The sequence below is a fragment of the Lutra lutra genome, chromosome 3 (assembly GCF_902655055.1).
Source record: "Lutra lutra chromosome 3, mLutLut1.2, whole genome shotgun sequence".
Lineage (NCBI taxonomy): Eukaryota > Metazoa > Chordata > Mammalia > Carnivora > Mustelidae > Lutra > Lutra lutra.
Genome location: NC_062280.1, coordinates 32,781,032 through 32,804,155, shown reverse-complemented (window position 1 = coordinate 32,804,155; position 23,124 = coordinate 32,781,032). Strand labels below are relative to the sequence as shown.

Below are 23,124 nucleotides of genomic sequence, written 5' to 3'. Positions count from 1 at the left end.
GGGTGGGTTTCTGAGATCACAGCAGGAAACAATTCTTTGACAATTACAGGATTAAATGTAGGAATAAAACCCATATTTATGGCTGCCATGTTGCTTTTAATTTCTCCCACAAATTGTAGGATCTCTAATTCATAATATGTGAATATTTTATGTGTAGAGAACATCTTAACGTCACTAATTTTTAAATGCTGACAGCAGATAATCTGTGTAGGCACACCCAAAATAGAAAGGAGGCATCACGAAGGGTTAGAGAAACGGACAACAGAGGAATGCTATCAGAAACAAAGTAGGTTAAGACCAGAATTTCTAAAGTACAGTATTTGCTTTCAAGAGGATTGGCTAGGCCAAGAAAAGGAAATTCCCCAAACTCCTTTTTCAAAACAAATATTTCAAGAATGTCAGTTTAAGTTTGACCTTATATTATACTTTTTTTTTTTGAGGGGAAAAAAACACAAAATATTGTTTTAATATCAGAAACTTTTTCCGTATCTTTATTCTTCAAACTTGATGTCAATTTACAAATAAATAGTCCATACCATGTGGTTATATTGCTTCTTTATGATGTACACTTCTTCAGGCAGAAAACAGCAGTAACCAAGAATACATCCAAAATGAACTCCCAGTGAATAACCGTTAAGCGTAGAGAAAGGACGCATTACATTTCAGCATGGTCCTGTATGTACAGTTAATAGTGGCTCCCCTTTAAAACATCACAGATGTACATAATTCTCTTACAAAAGAACAAACTCACAAACAAGAGATCTTAAGTTTTAGAGTTGTATCACAGGAAATAATTGCTTTAAAAACTATAGAATTTGTTTATTTTAGCAGAAAAAAAAAATTTGTTCCAGGATAATCTTTAAACATTGCTGAAAAAATTGCAAGCTTTGGAGAACATGGTATTAGATCCATTACTTAAAAGAACAAAGCAGTACTTAAGAGAGACCGCTTACAGTTTTGTTCTGCTGTTGGTAAAAACCTTTCTAATAAAGTTGAAGCTAAAAAATCCCCAGCAGGAGAGGTGGGGGAGGCTGCCGAGAGAAAAGGGGAGGTAGCCGCCATCAGCCCTCAGACTTACTGTCATGGGCAAGGCTGAGAAGTCTTATGTAACTTATTTCCAGAAAACAAGTTCTTCAGAATCATTCTTTTTAGGATCTATAGTCTGTTTTCAGATGTATTAGATTTAGCAACTGACTTTGACATTCTTCAAAGTTTTCCTCCCCAAGCGTCTTCAAGCTAAACCAGTATTTTAAAAAAATCCTCATTGTTGGCTGGTGTTTTTGGTTTTGGTTGTTAAACCAAAGGTTTCTTTTCGAAAAGTTAAGATGAAAAAGTCTCATTTTTCAAGTCACTAAAGATGGTGTGGGTCAGAGAGGAACTTGTTTGAAAGGGGACGCTACTTTATGTAATTTCATACTCTGCTGTGACATCTGACACCTGGCATCTAAGATTTTAGGACTGGAAAAAATGAGAAAAATGGAACAAAATGCAAATTAAATCAGTCCTGTTAGAGGCTTCTGAAAAGAAACAACTTGTATCCAGAATCAGTGATAAGCTGCATATTCATCTGACAGTTTGAGTCCCAATTACATTGTTCTCTCCCTCCCTTTGAAGCACTGAACTTTCTTTTCTAAATACAACTTCTCAAAAATCATTTGAAAGCAGACATTCTAAAGATAAAGCATCTGAAACAAATTCTCCACCCACCCTGACTTAATCTTCAGATCACAACATCCTGACAGAGAAGTTCTGTTTAATGTCTTTCATTGTTTTACTTCTTGGCAGTTTTCCCAAACTTTATGAATAAATTTAAACTATGACAAGGAAAAACACACTCAAAACATAATGCAAATATAAACAAATACAAGAAAAGTTCGAAACAGAACACCATATGCGGTATCTCCAAATATGATGTGTGTGCAACATGACCAAAAGCTACAGAGTCCTGGGTCTCAGCACTCCTACTGTCCTACCCAGATCTACTTCTTTTCTTTGTTTTTGCCTTATGATGCCTAAAGGAACTAAGAATCGAAAAATAACCAAGAGGACATAAGAAAACATGGTACCTATTTTTTTTTTTTTGAAAGTCTTGATCTGAACACATCGTCATTGGTGCAACAGAACTCTTGATAATGCTCAAATACAAGACAAGCAACACATATGAAGACTTACCATGTACATACAAGCAGTGTTTTTAGAATCTTAACTTCCACAGTAACATAAAAACCTACAAATTAAATCTTAACTCACCTCAGTATAAAGTTAAATTCTCATATATCTTAGTACGAATGCCAGTATCAGAAACATTCTCCATGTTTCCGTATTCTAGTGTAAAAAAGTTTCATAGAAAGGATAAGGTGCCTTTTTGGTAAGTTGCCAACACACACACTCTCTCTCTCACACACACACACACCAGTGCAAACTATCAAGAGAAAAATCCTCATTTTGAAATGCGATAGATTACACATCTAGACTAAAAGCATCAGAGTGGACAGAGTAGCTTTCCATGACTGAGGTGCTATAAATATGAACAACTGCATGTATAATGGTTGATGAAATAAAGAACAGCTTTCTATCCTTTGCCTCTTGAATCCCACCTTAACTTTTAGAATTGCGCCCAACTCTTAAAGAAGTCTGGACATTCTCCTAGTTTCAAAGCAACTAGAAGACCCTGCCTATTCGGAGGGTAAGCGGCTAGAGACTAATTACCCACCGGCACTACACTTGCCCCGTTTCTTGCCTGCGCTGAAGCGTGACCCCCTAGTGCTGGCTTGTTTCCCGAAGCACCGATCGAACTTCCATGCTTCTCCCTAATAAAAAATAAATATATGTAAGACGCTGCCAGGCATATATTCACAAGGTCTCAATTTCTTAAAACATAAGTATGGGTATATTTATTTCTCTCAAATGCATACAAGACAATAATTACACGGCAACAAATCTTTTGTTCAACAATGATTTGATTCATAAGCGTTTGAATTTACATAATTTCACATCCATACCCTTGCATTTTTAAATACTGTAAGTAAAAAAGCCCCCCAAATAACCAGTTCTTATATTTCCTATTTCTCTCTCTATACATCCAAACTTTAAAAAGTTACAAACTGAACATTATACAGAACATATAAATCATGTTTAAAAACTTGAGGTTTTAAAATCACTGTTCCCCAAAATGATTCAAAGTCCTCATGCTGACCAGTGCAGTCCCAGGTGGAAAGCTGGAAAGGGGGAAGAAAGAAGAGACAGACACCAGTTTGCTGTCTTAATGTTTTACTAATCCCGTCAGTAAGAACGGCCATGTCAGGAGAAGGACAGCTCAGGTTTACTACGAGGAACGAGGAACGGGGTTTGCCTCACAGTGGGAGACATGCACTTCAAGTATTTTCCTATTTGATCTGAGCTCCCTGCAGCAAACGATGCTGAAAGAGAAGAACTATTTTCTTCCATACATTCGCTCAATGTCCGCCTGGTAATGTGTTTTAAGCTCTTTACGTTTCAGCTTGAAGGCATCTGTCACCAGACCAGTTTCAGGGGTCCACGGTTCCGGGCTCAAACGAATTTTTACTGGAATTTCGAATTTTTCTAGACTCGCTGCGATGGTGGAAGAGGGGGGAAAATGTAAATGCAGAGGCATAAAAAACATACAATTAAAATTCCTGGCAAACAGTGTAACTTTTCTAGTCTTAGAGCGCCCATCAAAATGCACAACATCCCATGAAATCTTGCTTCTAAATAAGCCATCCCTCAAAAACACTAGAAGTAAATAGATACATACAGATATGTATGAGAATTATAAAAGCCAAATTTTTTGTTTAAAAAATCTACATGGCCATCAAGAGAATAAGTTAGATTAAGTTATGATGCAGGCATAAAATGGAATAAAATTCAGTCATTAAAAATAAGATCTACATGGCAGGGTGTATAAAGATATCTGCAATATATTGCTAGGCTTAAAAAAAAGGCAGTTTTCGGATTTTTTTAACAGCAGATAAATATTATGCACACAGATATGTAGGACAACTATACACCAAGTTATAAACTGTATAGCTCTAGGGGTTAAGATCCATGATTAAGGAAAAGCAAATGCCACACACCTAAACCTGAGTTTATTATAAGGAGATCACTTTAGAAACCAAAAAATAATAAAGTTTAAAGAGAATCTTGTCATCAAATCAGAATATTCAGCATAAGCTATGAGGACAGAATGTTTGCTTACTATTGTGTCTCTATATACAGCTGGATACCAGTAAGAGTCTCAGTAGCAGAGGGTTGGACACAGGGAGAGGGATGGAGAAAAGGGAGAGGTTTTCCAGCATTCATTCAACAAATATTTATTGAAAAAAATTACTGTGTAAAGCGTTTTACTAAACACTCTTAAACACTCTAAGAAACACAGAATAGTTTCTGTTCTCAAGTGGTATAAGATCTAACAAGGATAAACAGATGAACATCTAGCCATGATTACACACACACACACACACACACACACACACACCATACAGACAGGTACACTTGCTCACTAAACTGAAGGTGTAAGTACCTTGGGAGCAAAAGAGATATATTAACTCTAACTTATAAACATAGACATAACAAGGTTTTCTTCTTCAAAGACTAAAGCTATTCCGGGAGTGCTCTCTTAGAGGGAAAACCACAGTGAGTAAAAGCAGCAAGGCCTGGACCTCAGAACTTATGGAATGGTTCTTGTTTTGTTGTGTTTGTATATATGTTAAAGCAAATATTTTTATTTTCCTCCCTTTTATTCTATCATAATAAGTATTAATAAGCTAACTGCGTATCACTGAATAAGAACAAAAATAGCTCAAGGGGTGTGCATCCTCTTCTGCAAAAAAGGTTAATGTATTTTTAGCTGTGTGCTGGGCAGTTTTACTACATGAGGCGGGAGTCTTTGTTACTGTCCTTACTTAGAAATCAACTATGCTCTCAGGAGATGTACATGGGTGCCAAGCGGACAAGCGATGATAGACTGGAAAAGTCAGTTTTATGTATCTACTGGCTTAGGCTAGTGTCCCCAGTTAGTCAATTAAACTTTAACGCAATACACATTGTACATAAATGATTAAGTCTACAACCAGTTTACTTTACGTGAGGCAAACTGTCCTCGATCATCTTAACGGGCCTGGTTGGGTGGACTGAAAAGGCCGCAGGAGCAGAGCTGAGGTGTCCCCAAACAAAAACCAATTCCGCCTGTGGTCGGACTTCCAGCAGCTGCCAACCAGCTGCCCTACCGAGTTCCAGCTTTGCCTAAGTCAACCCCCAAAGAGCACATAAACCAATTCTTCACAGTGAGTTTCTTTACAGATAACTACTAACTGTTTCTCAGGTGTAAACCTGATACAAATTTTGCCTAAGAATGAAGTTGGATCCCTTCTTCACACATTAAAATGAACTCAAATAGACCGAGGACCTAAATGTAACAGCTGAAACTATAAAACTCTTAGAATAAAAAATAGGGTGTATCTTTGTGATAGATTAGGAATGATTTCTCAGGACACCAAAAGCACAAACAACAAAAGAAAAAAAATTACTCTTTCAAAATTAACACTGTTGTACTTCAAAAGGTACCATCAAAAAAGTAAAAACACACCCCACAGAATGGGCAAAAATATTTACAAACTGTGTATCTGGTAAGGGCCTCGTGTCTAGAATACATAAAGAACTTATACAGCTCAGTAATAAAAAGGCAACCCATTTTAAAAAAACGGGCAAAGGATCTGAATAGACATTTCTCTAGAGAAGACATAAAATGGGTAATAAATACAAGAAAGGATGCCCGACATCATTAGCCACGAGAAAAATATATATCAAAACCAACAGATACCCTACTGCATACCCACTAGGATGAGGAGAATCCAAAGGATGACAGTAACAGGTGTTTCGGGGACGTGGGGAAACTGGAACCTAACACCAGTGGGAATGATAAAATGATGCCAACATTTTAGAAAATAAGTTTGGAAAATACTTGGAAAAAATATTCTGGAAAATAATCTAGTACTTTCTTAAAAGGTTTAACAAAGTTGACACAGGCCTAGCAATTCCACTCTGAAGTACCTACCCAGGAGAAAGGAGCCCATCTGCACAACCCCTTGTACACGAATGTTCACAGCAGCATTATTCAGTAACAAACAACCAGAGCGACCGACTGCAGGCTCCCCCAACACACACGGAAAAAGGGGGTATAGGACACATCCATACAAGCTACTACCAGCACATTAACAGTGTAGAAAATGCAGAAAAGAGTCTTGGGCAGTTGAGGATGGGCTGGGGTGGCCAGGACCCAGCTCAGAGAAGGAGAAAAATGGTGAACCCAGAAGACAAAAGCTAAAGGGACAAGGACAAGGGGGTGCATGGGGGTCATGGGAGCACATGATAGGCGAGTCCTCTGGAAGGGCCTGTGAAGTCTGCTCTTCTATCTAGCTGCAGGAAAACATAGTTGGTTTCTGAGTAGGAAATGACATCACCTAAGCCGTGTGACGGCAGCACAAGCGAACGTGAGCGCTCTCTTCCCTTCCCGCCTCAGTCCTCAGTCTGTTTCACAGCTACTCACCTGAAATAGCAGCTTCAGAAAGCACTTTGAGGACCTCGTTTTCCATTTCACAGCTGTTACACAGCTCCTCCCAAGTCCCATGAAGTCCTTTCTTTCGAGCGAGTTCTGTAAGTTCCTTTTGGTTTGGCACAACAAACCCAATGACGTAAGAATGATAACTGAAATACAGAAAGGACAAAGGGGTAAGGATCTAAACGGCACAGGGTGTGAGCTGCAGTCATGATTACCAATGCTGTTGTCATCGATCCACGACTGCACTAAAGAACACACATGACGCCTACTTGGTACTTAGCACACTCACCTCACGCCACTTCTGTTGTTCAAGGCTCTGACAGAGTTCCCTGCTAAATAAACCTTCATCGGATATTTAATGACAAATTTCAACTATGTGTGTTATGAATACTTCCATTTATACATTTTTTTAAAGAAAATTACAAATATTAGAAAATTCAACTCTTAAATCAGTAATTCACATTAACAGGTTAAAGAGAAATTAAAATTTATGTAAATAGAAATTATATCTAGGGGCGCCTGGGTGGCTCAGCCAGTAAGCATGTGACTCTTGATTTCGGCTCAGGTGATGATCTCAGCGTTGAGACCGAGCCCCATGTCAGGCTCCACATTCAGTGAAGCGTCTCCCTGGGATTCTCTCCCTCTCTCTGTTTCCCCCTCCCCTGCTCATGCACTCTGTTGCCCTCAAACAAATAAAATCTTTAAAAAATATATTTAAAGTAAAAAAAAAAAAAATTGTATCTCAAGAAATTTGGCAGCAAATCAAAGTAATGTGGTTACACTTACTTTTCTCTTTTGTTATCACGAGAACGGTTAATAAAAGAGCTGTAGGTACGCCTGCCAATGGCAGTAGGAAATGGCAAGCAGCATCAGAAGAGAAGGGTAGTCTGGTTAATATCACACAAGTAAAAGCCAGAACTGTAGTACCACAGAAGAAAACATCTCTTGGCTAATTGAAGGGCAGAATAATTTATAATACAATGTAGTTAATCTTTAAAGTCTGTTTCAAAATTGGTTCTTCTGATACCAGATTTTATCTTTTCATAATAATTATTATGTCAACTGCTGCAGCAAGTAGTAGCACGAAGTAGCTGATCATTAACACTGGCCACAGAGTAGCTGATCATTAACACTGGAGACATTACCACATAGAATACTGTTAGGGAAAAATGTCACCAGAGTGCCAATATAAATTTCCAACACATTTCCCAGGAATACATTTCCAGGATTTTTAACTTTAAACTCTCCTCCCCAGCTGCTTTGTATCATTACGGACTAGATATGATAGGAGTTAAGCCACAGCTTAACACAGCTTAAAACAGAGCCCCCCCACCTTGGCGAGGGTCCCAAGCAGGCTTAAGTCTAGTGCAAGGTAGTAGGTGTGGATCAGGGTCCAGCTTGAAGACTATCCTCCAACTTCCTTCTCTACTACCCTATGCTCTGGGCTGTTTCTGGGAAGCTTCCCTGTGCGGAAGCTTCCCTTGCTGGGGATGCCAGGGCACCAAGAAGGAGCACTTGACTTTCTTCCCCTCCCCATCACACAGGACACCGCAGTGAGATGTAAACAGAAACCAGAGAGAGAGGATGACAAGGAGGGGAAGCATCCCAAGGACAGAATCAGTTACTGGCTTTCCTGAGAAGAGGCCACTCCCAGAGACAATAGATACGAAGGAAGAAGAGTTCTTAGTATAGTTTTAAGAAGAAGATTCATCTAGGAAGGAAATGCCAAGAACACACAAAAGGTTTGAAGTAAAAGTAACAGAATTCTACTTTCTTACCTGTTTGCATATGCACAAATGTTATCTATAAGGGAGAGGTTCTTCAGGGCTGCCTCTACTTTCCCAAGAGAAACATATTCTCCGGCTTGCAGTTTCACAAGGTCCTTCTTACGATCTATGCAGGACAAAGGCCAGGAGGGGGCACATGGGAGCACAGAAATACCTTGAATACACATGAATATTGGCCATTCCCAAAGTAATTTGCTATCAATTAAGTTTATTATAATAGTTACACCAAAATTAAAAGTACGCAGTAAATTAGGCCCTAATTTCAGTACCATTAAATAAATTCTTTCAAAAAAGAAAATTAGTTTCTGGTCAAGAGTCCCTCCAGGGCTTCGGGCATGTTCTGCTGAACAGCTATGTTCCCTATGACATATTAACACCAGGAAGGAGAAGAGTTCTCAGTGACATGTGAAAGCTCATGTGCTATCTGGAGAGAAACATATCCCCTCAACACAGAATGGTAACGGTAAAGGTCAAGCCTGTCCAACCTGCTGATCTGGAAAGAATTCCCTCCAAGTGAGGCCTGGGCAGAGTCTCTAGGAAAGATAGGAGGTAGCCAAGTGCACTGGCCCTGGTAAACGACAGACAGGTAGGTCAGCCTGAACTTCCGCAGCACTTGGGGGAAGGGAGGGGCTAGACGGGGAGGCGGAGAGGTGAATCTGGCTACAGAACAGAGGCACCGAACCGAGCCCCTAGCTGCCACTAGAGTTTTTTAGCAGCAAAGTGGCCCAGTGAGATCAGTGCTGACGGCTCAAGCGTGTGTTTAAGGGGGACAAGCATGTCCAGAGAGAGGAATTTCTTGCAACAGGGTGACAGAAGGTGTGGGCCTGACCTATGGTCATGGTGAGAGGGCAGAGAGAAAAGAATGACTTTTTTTTTTTTTTTTTTTTGGTGCAAAATGGTAATTTTATTAAACCACGGGGACAGGACCCGTGGGCAGAAGAGCTGCTGCCAGAACAGAATGATCTTGAGGCATGTTTCACCTGGTAAATCAGCAGAACATGGGTAACACATGGGGAGCTCACTGAAGTCTCACATCTCCTCCCAGGTTTCTAGGTAGCATGACTAGTACAGAAACACTATTAACTGAGAAAAAGAATGTTAAGAGGGAAGGCAGGGAGCTATTTTCTGCCCCATGGGTCATAGTACTCCAACTGCCAGGCCTTCCTTATCTCACAGGCAAGGCCAGGACATGTTTCCAACAGGAGAGCCGTGTCCAATAAACCTTAGATACCAAAGAACACAAAAAATAAATATCCCCTACTAAGAATTTGATTCCTTCAGGGTTATCTAGTAATTAAAAATATCACTGCTATTGAACAGATTTTGAGATCTCCTAAAATGTCAAGCCTTAAAATTTCTTCACAGTCACAGTCTCTATTTTATATTCCAGAGATGATACAATAGACCCTATCAACACTGCAGAAAGATCTATTCTTGTATTATTAAAAGCTTCCCTAAATATAAGTTATCTCTTTTGCAAAACTGTTTCAGAAACATCCATTGTCGGGGGGTATATATATATACATTTTATATATATATATATATATATATATATATATATATATATATATATATATTAGTTGGCTCACCAATAATCTTTAAACAACCATCAGGGTCAAACTCCCCAATATCTCCAGTACAGAGCCACCTCTGTCCATTTTCATCTTCAAAGAAATCAGCTTTCGTTTTTGCTTCATTTTTGTAGTATCCTAGTGTCACATTTTGGCCACCAATAAGAATTTCACCCCTGGGGTGTGGTTTATCAGTATTAAAGTATCCACCTAGTAAACACAAAATAATTAAGAGTTAATTCTAAATTTTTATTTCTATATACATCATGTGAAAATTAGAAAACGTTAGTTTCTAAATAGGAACATCTGATTTTAAATCCAATTAGAGTTTCCCAAAGGAAACGAGGCAGACAGTATAAATGAACAAAACTCATTAAAGTAAAACTAGGTGCAACATTTCAGTTGCTACCCATAAGCACTGACGCTTTTAAACTACTATTCCAAGCAAACATTACACTAAAAAAATCCAGCACCTGTGGTATAAAATAGTCATGTGTACTACAAGGTAAACTCCTTTAGGGACTCTGTGGAGATTCTTTTATGTCTGATAAAAGTACTAAATCATGTATTCAATAAAACACAACACTGTAAAACCAAATTACACTATATTTAAGAGATTTATGCCTTATAAAATTCAGAATGACTCCAAGTTTAAATTTGTCAAACATTTTCACTAATTCTGCTAAAAGAGAAATGAAAAATGGCATCAAACCTTCAGAATATTTATTTTGTATAAAAGTGAAACCAATCACTAATAATCTATACACACTGATAGAATCAAATGCAATTTTTTAAAAAGTGATTAGTATTTAAATGGCAAAACAACAGATTTTATGAAATCATAGTAAAAATTTCCTTCTGATGATTCTAGATTGAAATCATCAGGGGAAAAAAAAAAGAAAAAATATGAAAAATCCTGTTTCAGAGATTACATTTTATGATTTTTGCTTCTACAAAATAAACTTATGATCATTCCTAATTTATTGACATCGTTTAGCAGATTTCAAGTTTTTGCCATAATTCTTCCTTGCTTTCATGTAATAAAATAAGCAAAATAAAAGCAATTATAACTCTTCAGAATCATTCTTGAAACAAGTAAATCCAAGTATAGCTCTAGATAAAATAATTCTATTAGATAAAAAAACAAGCACTTGTGGGTGATTTATATCCTAAAGTAAGAAAATGAAGCACAGTTCTAACTTTAAGGTTAAATATTATACAGATTAATGCTCTGTGGTTAAAATAGGTTATTACCTTCCTCCCAGTTCTTTAATTTGATTTCACAGCAAACTAATGGTGCTCCCACTCTGCCAGTATTGTAGTCCCACACTAAGATACAAATGAAAAAAGGTATTTGATTACAGTGGTGACTAAACAGCTTCATTTTTCTACCAAAGATGATGACTTATCCCAAGAATCTTTAAAAGCAGGAGTCACAAACTGGTGAACCACAAGCTATGGGGCCCACACAGGGTTTCTTTTTATTCTGACTTGGTTATTGACATTTAAAACTCAAGCCATTTTACACAGAAGTGTGGACCCTCCAGGAACAACAGGGCCCGCATCTCCAGCACAGCAACAACTGGGGTCCCCATCAGACGGGGCATGCTGCTCCAGCTCCCCTACATGCCTGCCTTACTCCCATCACAGATCTTCTTACCTCAAGGCCCACCTCACTCCGTGAAGCTGCCTGGCTCATGAGTCTGGAGCCCCTATCCTCAAGGATGATGGGACCCACTCCACTTTCTTGTCAGACCAGAAGGCTCTGCAGTACCTGCAGCCTCTCCAACCTTCTCCTGTCTATCACTATTTCAAAGGGAGACCTCTAAGCCTCCCGGACAGCAGCCTAGGCTATCATCCTATTTAAACTCATAGATGGGAGTTCAGAAGACCAGGCTGGAGATTAACTTTCAAGGATCTGGGAAAAGCACACACCACTATTGTCAATTACTATTTCATCATGTTTCCTCTTCAAAGATCATTCAAGTATCAGAAAGAAAAGGCTGATTATTTAATAATTTATAGGTTGTTTTATTTACAATATAAGCTGTAACTGATGAATCACATTCAACACAAATCTTAAAAACAGAAGCCATAAGGATCCTCAGAAGGAACCAGAGAAGCACATAATTAAGACTTTTATTTCCTGCAAAACAAAACTTAGAAATAGCTTCCAAAATATAGAAAACAGGAAAATACAGAAGTAGTGTATGATAAACCTGACATAAGAAAGGTACACAGAAACATTCAAGGTAAACAAGGAAAATGATCAATTAGGAAGTTTAATATCTGTCAGTATCTAGAAAATATAAAGTAGCTCTTCCTAGTACTGAGACGCAAAATAACTTTCCTCAATAAAAGGGACACATGAGGCACTCCGGGATTCATCTGGGAACCACTTGGGTTATGGATGGCCTCGTCAATCATGTCACCATGATAAACCCTAGAAATTATATTCTCTAGAACTGAATCTGGTTTTCCTCTCATTACACAGACCACCCCCATAAACCACTTCCAAGTTTGAGCTTTAATACACATATCTCAACAACTGCACAAAACATGTTTTTCTTCACAAAAAGACACTTAATAACTGAAATAAGAAAATAAATGTATATAATACAGCCAATGCTTGTTACTAAAACTTTTTCCAGAACTCTAAGTAGCTTTTAATTTAACATATCATAATCTAACATGAAACTATCAATTATTGACTATTAGATGTATCCAATACATTCTAAACACTATCAATAATCACAGTACTTAGAATTTACCATCATTCTACACACAAATACCTTAACCACTTTTATCCTTCATACTGCAGAAAAAACCCATTACCAAAGAATGCCTGGAGGTGCACCCCAGCCTCTTTTTGGACACACCACTTTGAAGAACACAAACCTTCTGTAATTGTTCCCGCACCGCAAGATTCAGTAAGTCCATATCCCTGACCAACGGGACAGCAGAAACAGATGTTCATGAATCGCTGTGTGGTTGCAGAAAGTGGAGCACCTCCACATAACAGAAGCCGAATATTTCCGCCTAGCAAGCCTCGGACTTTTTGGAAAATAAACCTTAAAAAAAAAAAAATCACAGAATTTGAAGCTGAATGGCATTCTCCAAGTCATTTGGACTAATCTCCCAATTCCGAAATGGGAGATTCTGAGAGTCAGGCTCACCCAAGGCTACACAGCCAATTCAAGAGATTCTCTCACCCACTACTTAAACCTTAACTTTTTTTAAGTTTGGCCAAGTAAAGAAAGTAGCATTTTCTCTTAACTTTTCGAGTTAATATTTGAATTCAAAATTGTCAGGTTTAATTTTATACAGTAATGACAAACTCATGTTTCTGGCCAGAGCAATTAGTTTTATATTATATAATAATACAGATATTAAGGGGTGCCTGGATGGTCAGTTAGTTAAGTGTCTGCCTTTGGCTCAGGTCATGATCCCAGGGTCCTGGGATCGAGCCCCATGTCAGGCTCACTGCTTAGCAGGAGCCTGCTTCTCTATCTCCCCCAACTTGTGCTCTCTCTCTCTATCTCTGTCACTATCTGTCTCTCTAATAAATAAAATCTTTTTAAAAACACACCTATTAATACTGAATAATCCTGTTGTATCTTCATAAAATTTAGCATTAAAAGCAAAGCATTTTTTTTTGCTTTTGCTTACTTCATTAGGAATGTGTACGTATTGGGGGCACCTGGGTGGCTCAGTCAGTTAAGCATCTGACTCTTGGTTTCGACCCAGGTCATGATCTCAAAGTCGTGGGATTATGAACTTGGCCCCACATCAGGCTCAGCACTCAGAGTGGAGTCTGCTTAGATCCTCATTCTCCCTCCCTCTTTACCCCTCCCCCTGCATGCACCCATACTCTAAGTATTTTTTGAAAAAGAAATGGGTACATATTTGTACAATCTCTTTTTATAATTTCACTGGTTTCTAAAGTGTTTATTGTTTTAAAATGTCTGCTAAATTAAAAAAGGAAAACAATTCAAACATCTGATTAAAATGTTTCTGAAAATACACTAATAAAAAAGACTGCTTATTAATAATTTTTTTAATATTTTATTTATTTATTTGACAGAGGTCACAAGTAGGCAGAGGGGCAGGCAGAGAGAGAAGAAGGGAAGCAGGCTCCCCGGCGAGCAGAAGCCCAAAGTGGGACTCTATCCCAGGACCCTGGGATCATGACCCAAGCCGAAGGCATAGGCTTTAACCCACTGAGCCCCCCAGGCACCAAGCTTAATCATAATCTTTATCAAAAAGGGGAAAGGGTAGGTTTTTCTTTAATAACTCTGAAAAAGTAGAAGACCAAGCAGCAATCATTTTTATATCTCACTCAGAAGTTAATTAAAATAAGGCAAAAAAATATAGTTTCAAATAATGTGGAGCATGTAAAAACTGCGTTAGTATTGCCATAAAAAGGGGTACCTGGGTGGCTCAGTTGGTTAAGCGACTGCCTTCAGGCTCAGGTCATGATCCTGGAGTCTCAGGCCTGAGTCCCACATCAGGCTCCCTGCTCAGCAGGGAGTCTGCTTCTCCCTGCTCAGCAGGGAGTCTGCTTCTCCCTCTGACCCTCCCCCCTCTCATGCTCTCTCTCTCAAATAAATAAAATCTTTTAACAAATTCCCATTAAAACAAATAAAAAGTCATATATTTTTTAATTTCTAAATTATTTTATAACTAAATCTACTCACTCAGCACTACAAAAACAAAAAATAACAGTCTGTGGTAAAACCTATCATTTAACAGTTTAAACGCAAAACATTTACTCCTATTTGGTTGCCATTTTATATTCATAGTGAAATTAATTTAAAAACAAAGAAACACTATTTCTCAAACTAAAATTACATACGTGTCCACACTATTAATAAAATAAAAGCACACTATTAAATATAATAAAACTATAAGTGAAACATTTTTTCAAACAACACTGCAATCTACTTCAATTGCTCATATTCTTATGCAAGATGAATTTATAGAGCCCCTTCGACTTTCTAAAACCTAATTATTTCTTACAACTATCTCAATTACCTAGTCTAGTAATATGAACAAAATGGTTATTTGACACCAAAGAGAGAGGGAGTCCACTGACCTGTCACACAGTGGAGTACCATGGCCTTTGGAAATCTGTTCCATTTTGTAATTATAGGCCAGAATAAATAGATTACGTTGGAAACTACTCATTTCATTCACTTTATTCATGACGTTTTTGTAGATCCGATCCATGATTTCCTAGATGTATAAAAATGAGTTAATAAAGTCAATAATGCTATCAGCTGCCATACATATTATATCTGAACATCAGATAAATATTTCTATCAGTACTCAGACATTTTAGAAGATATAATCTATCGGGAACAAATTTTTTAAAATAGAGCCATAACTAGTTTAAAAATGAGGTTTCTGTAAAACTAATTTTTCAAAGTACAAATATACCTAGATGTTCACGGCAAGGTGGGGAGACAAAAAGAAGTCAAAGCCTTAGGTCAGTAACATAATCAGTACTGATTTTTTACATGGTTTTGCTTATCTTATTTATTTTGGAAAAACTAAGCTTACTACATAAATGAACAACCATTAAATGAACAACTATATGAAATGGTTTTTAAAATTCTCATAACCTGGGGCGCCTGGGTGGCTCAGTGGGTTAAGCCTCTGCCTTCCGCTCAGGTCATGATCTCAGGGTCCTGGGACTGAACCCCGCATTGGGCTCTCTGCTCAGCAGGGAGTCTGCTTCCCCCTCTCTCTGCCTGCCTCTAGGTCTACTTGTAATCTCTTTGCCAAATAAATAAAATCTTTAAAATTCTCATAACCCTATAAAAATACAGAGAGCCACATTCTTTGCTCACAAAAGGACCACAGGGTTATTTTGGTTGGTTGGTTGTCTTTTAATGCTACACTCAGGAAATGTTCCCTTTTCTGCACTGCATTTTGCTTGCGAGCCCTATGACTTGAAATGGTTTTCCCTCTACAATTTTAAATTATATTTAATTTTACATGAACTAAAAGTTTACATGAACTAAAAAGTAAAATACTACACTAAGGAAACTATACACCTACAGAAACTATCAAACTATTGGTCTTTTATATTTGGAGTAACTATGTAACTTTGCTTGGACTGGAGTACTCAGGTACCTGGTAACGATTCCCAAAACTTTCAAACAAAATCAGGAGCCACATAAGACTTAAAATTCAGGAGACAGAAAATTGTTACCATCCCACTTCTACTCAACTAATTCCCAGGCCCCTGCCCATGCCAGGTACATTAGACTACACAGTGCTTCTCAGGTAATTCAAAGGCACACTAAATTCTCTGTCACTTTTTTTCGTGACTAGGCCAGACTGTTCCTGGGGACTCAGGAGGTAATGGCACAATTTGTTTAGAGGAGGAGGAAGTGGGATCAAACCTTCCACCCTACCTCCTGCCGGGCTTCAGGTTTCTACTAATATCAAACATATGACAAAAATGATCTGAGTAAGAAGCGACTTAGGGAAAGGACCTGACGATGTCCTAGAGAAGCTGAAACCACATTCAGTAAATTTTAAAAATAGATAAAGCTAAAAAAGAAAAAAAAAAATAAAGACAATGAATCCAGTAGAGCATTAAGGCAATATAATCAATAAGGAATAAATTCTACATTAACCACCTTGTCAACAGTTATATTTCAGCCTAGCATTGAGGTTCTGTAGCAGATGACATATCTTTAGTACTCAACATTAATGGCCAATTCTTACCGGAACAGCTGCCATCAGTGTTGGTTTCAACATGGTTGTATCCCCTTTGCTTCCTTTTTTTATTTTTGAGGACTAGAGAGAGAAAAAGTGATTTATATAAACTGTTCCTTATCTCAGAAATTTGTTGGAATTCTTAGACCAAAAAGTGTATTATAAATTCATCATTTTTATTTACTTATTGTAAAAACAAAAAAAATTAAAAATAATTATTTTTAAATGATTAACTGCCATCCTTACAATATACTGTCATACAAATACAGAAAAATGTGTTAAAAAATTATAATTTTCTTAGTATCTGAAGTCACAAACATTTAACTTACCTGATCTGCTAAAGTCTGTGGTGAAGAGTAGCCAATGCGGCATCCGTGAGAAAGACAGACAAGCTCAGCACTTAATTCTAAAACATGGGCCAGAGGCAGATAGCCAATATAAACGTCTTCCTCTCTAAAAGAAAAGGGAGATGTAAAAGCAACTGTCAGGAGTGGTCTCTGCTGGAAAATACTGCAAAGCGAGCCCACCCACATGGAGAGAGGGAGATCGAGAGAGCACACGTGCACATGCGTGTATGGGGGAGGGAGGGGGAAGCAGACAGATGCTGGGGGGAGGGGTGGTGAGAAGTACAGTTCAACCTAAAGCCCAGGAGGCAGACATGAAGGAAGAGGCTGTCTCCGGGGCCACTTGAAGACGCTCACTAATTACAAGTGCTACAGGAACAACGTGCAGAAGACAGAAGAAACGGGGGCTGAGGGGCCAAAACATGAAGGGTTCTTCTACAGAACAGAGGAAATCATCCAAAGAGGAGTGGTCTTTAAAGGTAGGGGGGGCAGAGTGCCTGGGTGGCTCAGTGGGTTAAAGCCTCTGCCTTCGGCTCGGGTCATGATCTCAGGGTCCTGGGATCAAGCCCCACATCGGGCTCTCTGCTCAGCGGGGAGCCTGCTTCCTCCTCTCTCTGCCTGCCTCTCTGCCCACCTGTGATCTCTGTCTGTCAAATAAATAAAAAATCTTTAAAAAATAAAATAAAGCTGGGGGGGCTCCCAAATAAAAAGTTCCAACAGAATCCAGAACTGCTGGCCAGAAATTTTTACAACAGATTCCTGTTTGGAAAGTTATTTAGAAATAATAAATTATACTGTATGTAAGAAAATGTGTATGTCTGTATGTATTTCAAGAACTGCCCCCACCCCCAAAAATATGAAGGGCAAAGACTAACCCAGGAAACTACTACTTTTAATTTTTTCTGAAAACTTATCCATTCATAAGAGAAATCTCTCTCTCCATCCCTAAATTAAGTTCCACAGTAACCTGTGAGTATAACTTCTGTGCATAAGGGCATCAAAAATACCCCAGCACTCCCACCACACCATATCAGTCATTAAGTACTGACTCCTCTACTACCTGTCATGAGCCCATCTGGCTTCCCGTCTCTCCCCTACAGTGTGCCTACCCTGCCACCGTGGCTGCGGGAATTGGCCTCAAAAATAAGAGAATGAATAAAGCTCGATAAATACTGGAACAGATGAAGTTATTTGTTCACCTCAATTATAACATGTTTAGGTATAAAAAGGACTACAGGGGCGCCTGGGTGGCTCAGTCATTAAGCATCTGCCTTCAGCTCAGGTCATGATCCCAGGGTTCTGGGATTGAGTCCCATGATGGGCTCCCTGCTCAGCAGGGAGTCTGCTTCTCTCCTGCCTGCCATTCCCCCTGCTTGTGCTTGCTCTGTGTCTCTCTCCCTCCCTCTGTGTGTCGAATAGATAAATAAAATCCTTTAAAAAAAAAAAGACTATAGCAGCAATACGATCAACTGATTATTTAAATTAAGGAATTTAAGTCAGATAAAATTTACACTTTTGAAGTAAAAAAGTAATGCTATATAAATGATATATACATTATATAAGGATATATAAAACTATATTTTAAACCTTACAACAGTAATTATTTTGTAATTAATTTGCAAGTCCCTCTGATTTTTTGGGAGGAATTGCTTACTGCCAACAGACTCTGAAAGACTAATTTAGCCACATACCACTAAATGGCACAAACCACGTTAATGTAACAACCAGCATCAACAAGGGACTACTTCATATGCATTGACCATGTGACATACCCCAGTCCTGGAATCCTTTCCGCCATCCCAGTTATACCAGCAATAATGTTACTGTGGGAGATCATGACTCCCTTCGGAAGTCCTGTGGATCCACTTGTATACATGATTACTGCAATATCTAAGGGCCCTGGTTTGCTAAGAGGTTTGTTTTCTGCATTGGAGAAAAAAAAAACAAAAAAAAACACACACTTCTGAGAAATGCAGCCATAGCACCCATTTTTTTCATAATCATGTTTAATAACTCAATTTGACAACCATGAATTATATTCATTCAGAGGTCAACGAAACAGATGAAGTTCCCGCACATCAGAGACGTATGTTCTATTGAGATAAGCAAACCATAAATCCATAATGTAGTAAGAGGTAGGAAGAAAAAGAAAGACAAGGTGAGATGACAGTAGAAGTATTTAGATGGTAAAGTCAAGAAATGCTTTTCTGGCACGTTGGTGTTTTAGTGAAGACCTGGATACAGTGAGGAAGGGAGCCATGGAAACCCTGGAACTGGGAGATTGTCTCAAATAGTAAATAAGTGAGAGCAAAGGCTTTGACGTAGGAACCAGGACCATATCTGGCAAAGCCTTCAAGGCCACGCTGAAGACTTTAGATTTCACCTGGAGTAGAAAGCAATGTTCTTTTGAACAGGGGCTTGTCATCACCAGCGACAAGGGTCACTTTGGCTGCCAAGCAGCTGCCTAACTTGGGGAAGAAAGGCAACATGGAAACAAATGGCTATTCCAACAATTTCACTATGAAGTAAGTGTGGTTGGGCTAGGGTACCCAGACACTTGTTAACAACTGTTCTCTGCCTCATGGTGAAGTGGACTTGGCTACAGTCCAAATCCTGGATTCAAAGACAGTGTCCTCCACCTGCACAAACCTAAGGGCAGTAGCCCACATCCTGGAAGTGACACAGCAGGAAGGCAAAGCGAAGACGGTCATGGGTGGCACCCCCTGAATTAATCTTAGACCGCCCCTAAGTGTGGACTTCTTAAGTAAGTGGCAGAAATAATTTTAAACGTGTTGCTGAGTGAACCTTCCTTTCCTACAGGCACAGATCTATTTCATGACAACGCATTATCTTTATTCCAGTCCTTACTTTCCAGCCTGCCGTTCACTCCTCCATCCCACACCACAATTCTCCACCACCTCCTAGCAACTGCTCTGGGGTGGGCCTCCCCCAATGCCTGTGTCATCCACTCCTCCAGGGCACCTGCTCTTGTGGCCAACACCTGCCTCCAAGAGAGGCTCCTTCATGCGCCCTCATGACACACTGCGCGCCTCCCTCCTTCCTCTGACCCACCCTCAGTTGCTTTTGGAGACATGGCTTTCTGTGGGTAACCTCACCTCCCTCCACAGCTATACTTAAAACCCAACTTCTAGCTTCTAAATCTCTAACTCCAAACTTACCTCCAGAGTACATGCCACTCCCCACTAAATATCCATGTCTGAATATCCTCTAGCACTTAAATGTCCAATGGTAATGTCAGCAAAACACCATTCCCAAGCTGAGTGCTTACATCTAATTTATCACTGAGTTTCCAACTATAAAGGAAATATTGTCCCAGCATCCCAGCAGCTTTTAGGATATTCCTTGATACCCATATGCTTTCTAACACTTTCTGAGACTTATCTGAGAGTAGGAACTTCCAGCATCACCATGCCTAATGTTCAGGCACATTATAAAAAGATGCTCCCTCTGGAAAAAGGCAGAGTTGGAGCAGGGAACGAAGGAGGGGATCTAGGTCTAGCCACTCCAGCTATCTGTACATACTTACGGATGATCCACATAGGATTAGTTTAATGGCATTGTTTAGAAAACGAACTTCAAACCACTGAAAACTATATCAAAAGAGAAACGGGAAACCTGTATAATGTTCCCCCTTTAGAACAATAAACTAATGTGTGTATTCTTCCTTAAACGCTACTTTGAAAAGTAGAGAAAAGTATAACTAGAGTGACCTTACTTCCCCAAGTGATGGTCTAGAAAATTATTTGTCCCTGATCTGACTTCAGGATCTGGAACCACTCCAAAGAACGCGGTCACTGCAGAACGACAAGGAACTGGGAAGGTGCGCCATACCTGTGCTGGCCTTGGCTCCCAGAGCCTGCACCGCAGCCATCGTGTGCACGATGACGCCCTTGGGAAATTCAGACCATGTTGGTGGCTTACCATCCACAGTGATGATGTGCCGTAGGCGTGGGACTAATGAAACTATATCCTGGAAAAACATAAGCATTTAGTTATGTTCTTTGCTGCTGTTCCTCAGGAAACAACTTAGCAAACAGTCTAGGACACAAGAAAAGTAGTTTAACATAATCTGTGAATTACTCATTTCTTGCCTTCAAAAAAAAGGTTAGGGGGTGCACTGGTATGAACAGCACTCTTTCCAGATGGAGAAACTGGTCTGACATTTCCAACAGCTATTTTATAGCATTAGATTTACTGTGTATGCCCCTGTTCTTAGCTAAAATCCTAATCAGCAATGTCACTTCCTTACAAAATAGGCATATAAACATAGGCCTCCTGTAATACAGAGTAGCCACAAGTCCTAGGTTTTTATGAGGCTCATAAAGATATGCGGGGAGAGGGAGGGAACTCACAAATCTGGGTATTAAAAAACCCAGCAGATATTACTGTTTTCACTGGAAGTCATCTAGGCACTTTCAAAACTTCTTTCTCCAACAGTTTATCATAGAAGTCTCTTTCTTCCCTTTAAAAAATCCTAAAAACACATAATGACTCAATGCTTCAGAAATAAATGATTACTTTAGAAACTAACCCTTGAAAATTATAAATTTACTGAAAACAGACTAGAAAACAAATGAACATAATAAAAAAGGTAATCCCTTCATCTTGGATTCCATGTTAATGATCTGTAACTCTGCACTACTTATACATAAATATGTATGAAATCTACTTTTTCTTTTCTAAAGGCAAGGAAGAAAGTATGGTACTCCTAAAAGTTTACAAAGATATTCAGGATTTTAAAGATCATAAAAGTATCAGTATTAGTATCATAATATCAGTATTATCATGACAATGAGAATTCTTAAGTGCTGGATAATTATAAAGTAACCAAATCCTCACCTTCAACTTTGTTTGCAAGAGTTCTTTACTGGTAATGATGTTGGTCACTTCTGTTTCGTTTAATCCATGAACAATAGCTGGGCCTCCTAGAGTAGCATACAAGGTAACAACTACAGGAAAAAGAAGGGCAAGTCATGTATTTGCACATTTCATGAAAGTGCTACATGTGAAGTCTCTGTAAGTAGTCAGAAATTCTAATGATATACTGAACACTAAATTGTCAGATCCACAGTTTATTATGTAACTGTGCTATGATTAGCTAAATTATTTCAATATACTAATAAATATGTCCACTCACCCTTTCCTACTTCCTCCAAGATTTCCAGGATCTTTCATTATCTAACTGTGCTATGATTAGCTAAATTATTTCAATATACTAATAAATATTATGCCCACTCACTTACCCTCATCTACTTCCTTCAAGATTTCCAACATTTTAAAACAAAAATTTTAAGTTTTATTTCACCTACAGACGTTACTGAGAGGATGCCACAATGGAAAGAATTATTTCTGACTCCTAAAATGTCAAGCCTTAGTTGTTACTCAGTACTAAAATATGAAAATAATAATAATGTAAATAAAGATAATGTACTGAGTATCAGGTTGAAGGGGTTATATGTTAAGAAAATAACAACAGGTGGCAGTACCGCTTATTCTAGTAGAAAACTCGAGAAAAACATTCTTAGTCATACTGAAATTTAATCATCATGTGGACTTTTATTTACTTGCTGCCTAGCCCACAGAAGTCAGACTTAAAGTGACTTTAAGAGGTAATTATTTTGAAGCTTCCCAAAAGACTCAAACTATAAACCCAAGTCTATGAAAACAAAAAGGTGTGTCAGTTTAAAAAACCAGTGGAGGCATTTACAGCAAGGAATCTGATAAAAATAGCTCTTCTGTTCCATCTGAAAGGTAAGACAATGTCCATAATTAACATCCCATTATGCCACCAAGATCTGTGAACTAAGCTTCCAGAACTACCTCAAAGACTGAGGGCATCTGGATTGCCACTTAAACCACGATATAAAAATCCCCTGTCATTTCACCTGGCTCATGGCTCCGCGTAGTGCAGTTTTAGAGGTCAACTGCCTCTACCAACAGAAGAGGGGACAAAGTGACACTAACTTCACAAGAGGATTCCTGAGAGAACCAGGAGCATAATCAAGGACCCACAGGCCTGGTCAGCGAGGCCCCACAGCCCCTATTAACAGGCCTACACGAACTACACAATTTGTTCCAAAGTAGACCTGTAACTC

At 38.8% G+C, this 23,124-nt stretch overlaps 1 protein-coding gene across 6 annotated transcripts in view; it reads right to left on the bottom strand.

The window, feature by feature from the left end:
- Positions 1-2,084: 2,084 nt before the first annotated feature.
- Positions 2,085-23,124, bottom strand: part of ACSL3 (acyl-CoA synthetase long chain family member 3) — a 68,940-nt gene continuing 47,900 nt past the window's right edge. For all 6 annotated transcript variants that reach the window (XM_047721110.1, XM_047721111.1, XM_047721112.1 and 3 more), the window contains 12 exons: positions 21,869-21,978; positions 20,861-20,999; positions 18,781-18,931; positions 16,994-17,117; positions 16,674-16,745; positions 15,031-15,170; positions 12,834-13,006; positions 11,190-11,264; positions 9,954-10,145; positions 8,356-8,470; positions 6,566-6,723; positions 2,085-3,591 (listed from right to left, as the gene is read on the bottom strand). In XM_047721110.1, coding sequence (XP_047577066.1) covers positions 3,434-3,591; positions 6,566-6,723; positions 8,356-8,470; positions 9,954-10,145; positions 11,190-11,264; positions 12,834-13,006; positions 15,031-15,170; positions 16,674-16,745; positions 16,994-17,117; positions 18,781-18,931; positions 20,861-20,999; positions 21,869-21,978 — 1,607 coding nt within the window. In that variant the 3' untranslated portion in view covers positions 2,085-3,433. The remainder of the gene's footprint in view (positions 3,592-6,565; positions 6,724-8,355; positions 8,471-9,953; positions 10,146-11,189; positions 11,265-12,833; positions 13,007-15,030; positions 15,171-16,673; positions 16,746-16,993; positions 17,118-18,780; positions 18,932-20,860; positions 21,000-21,868; positions 21,979-23,124) is intronic.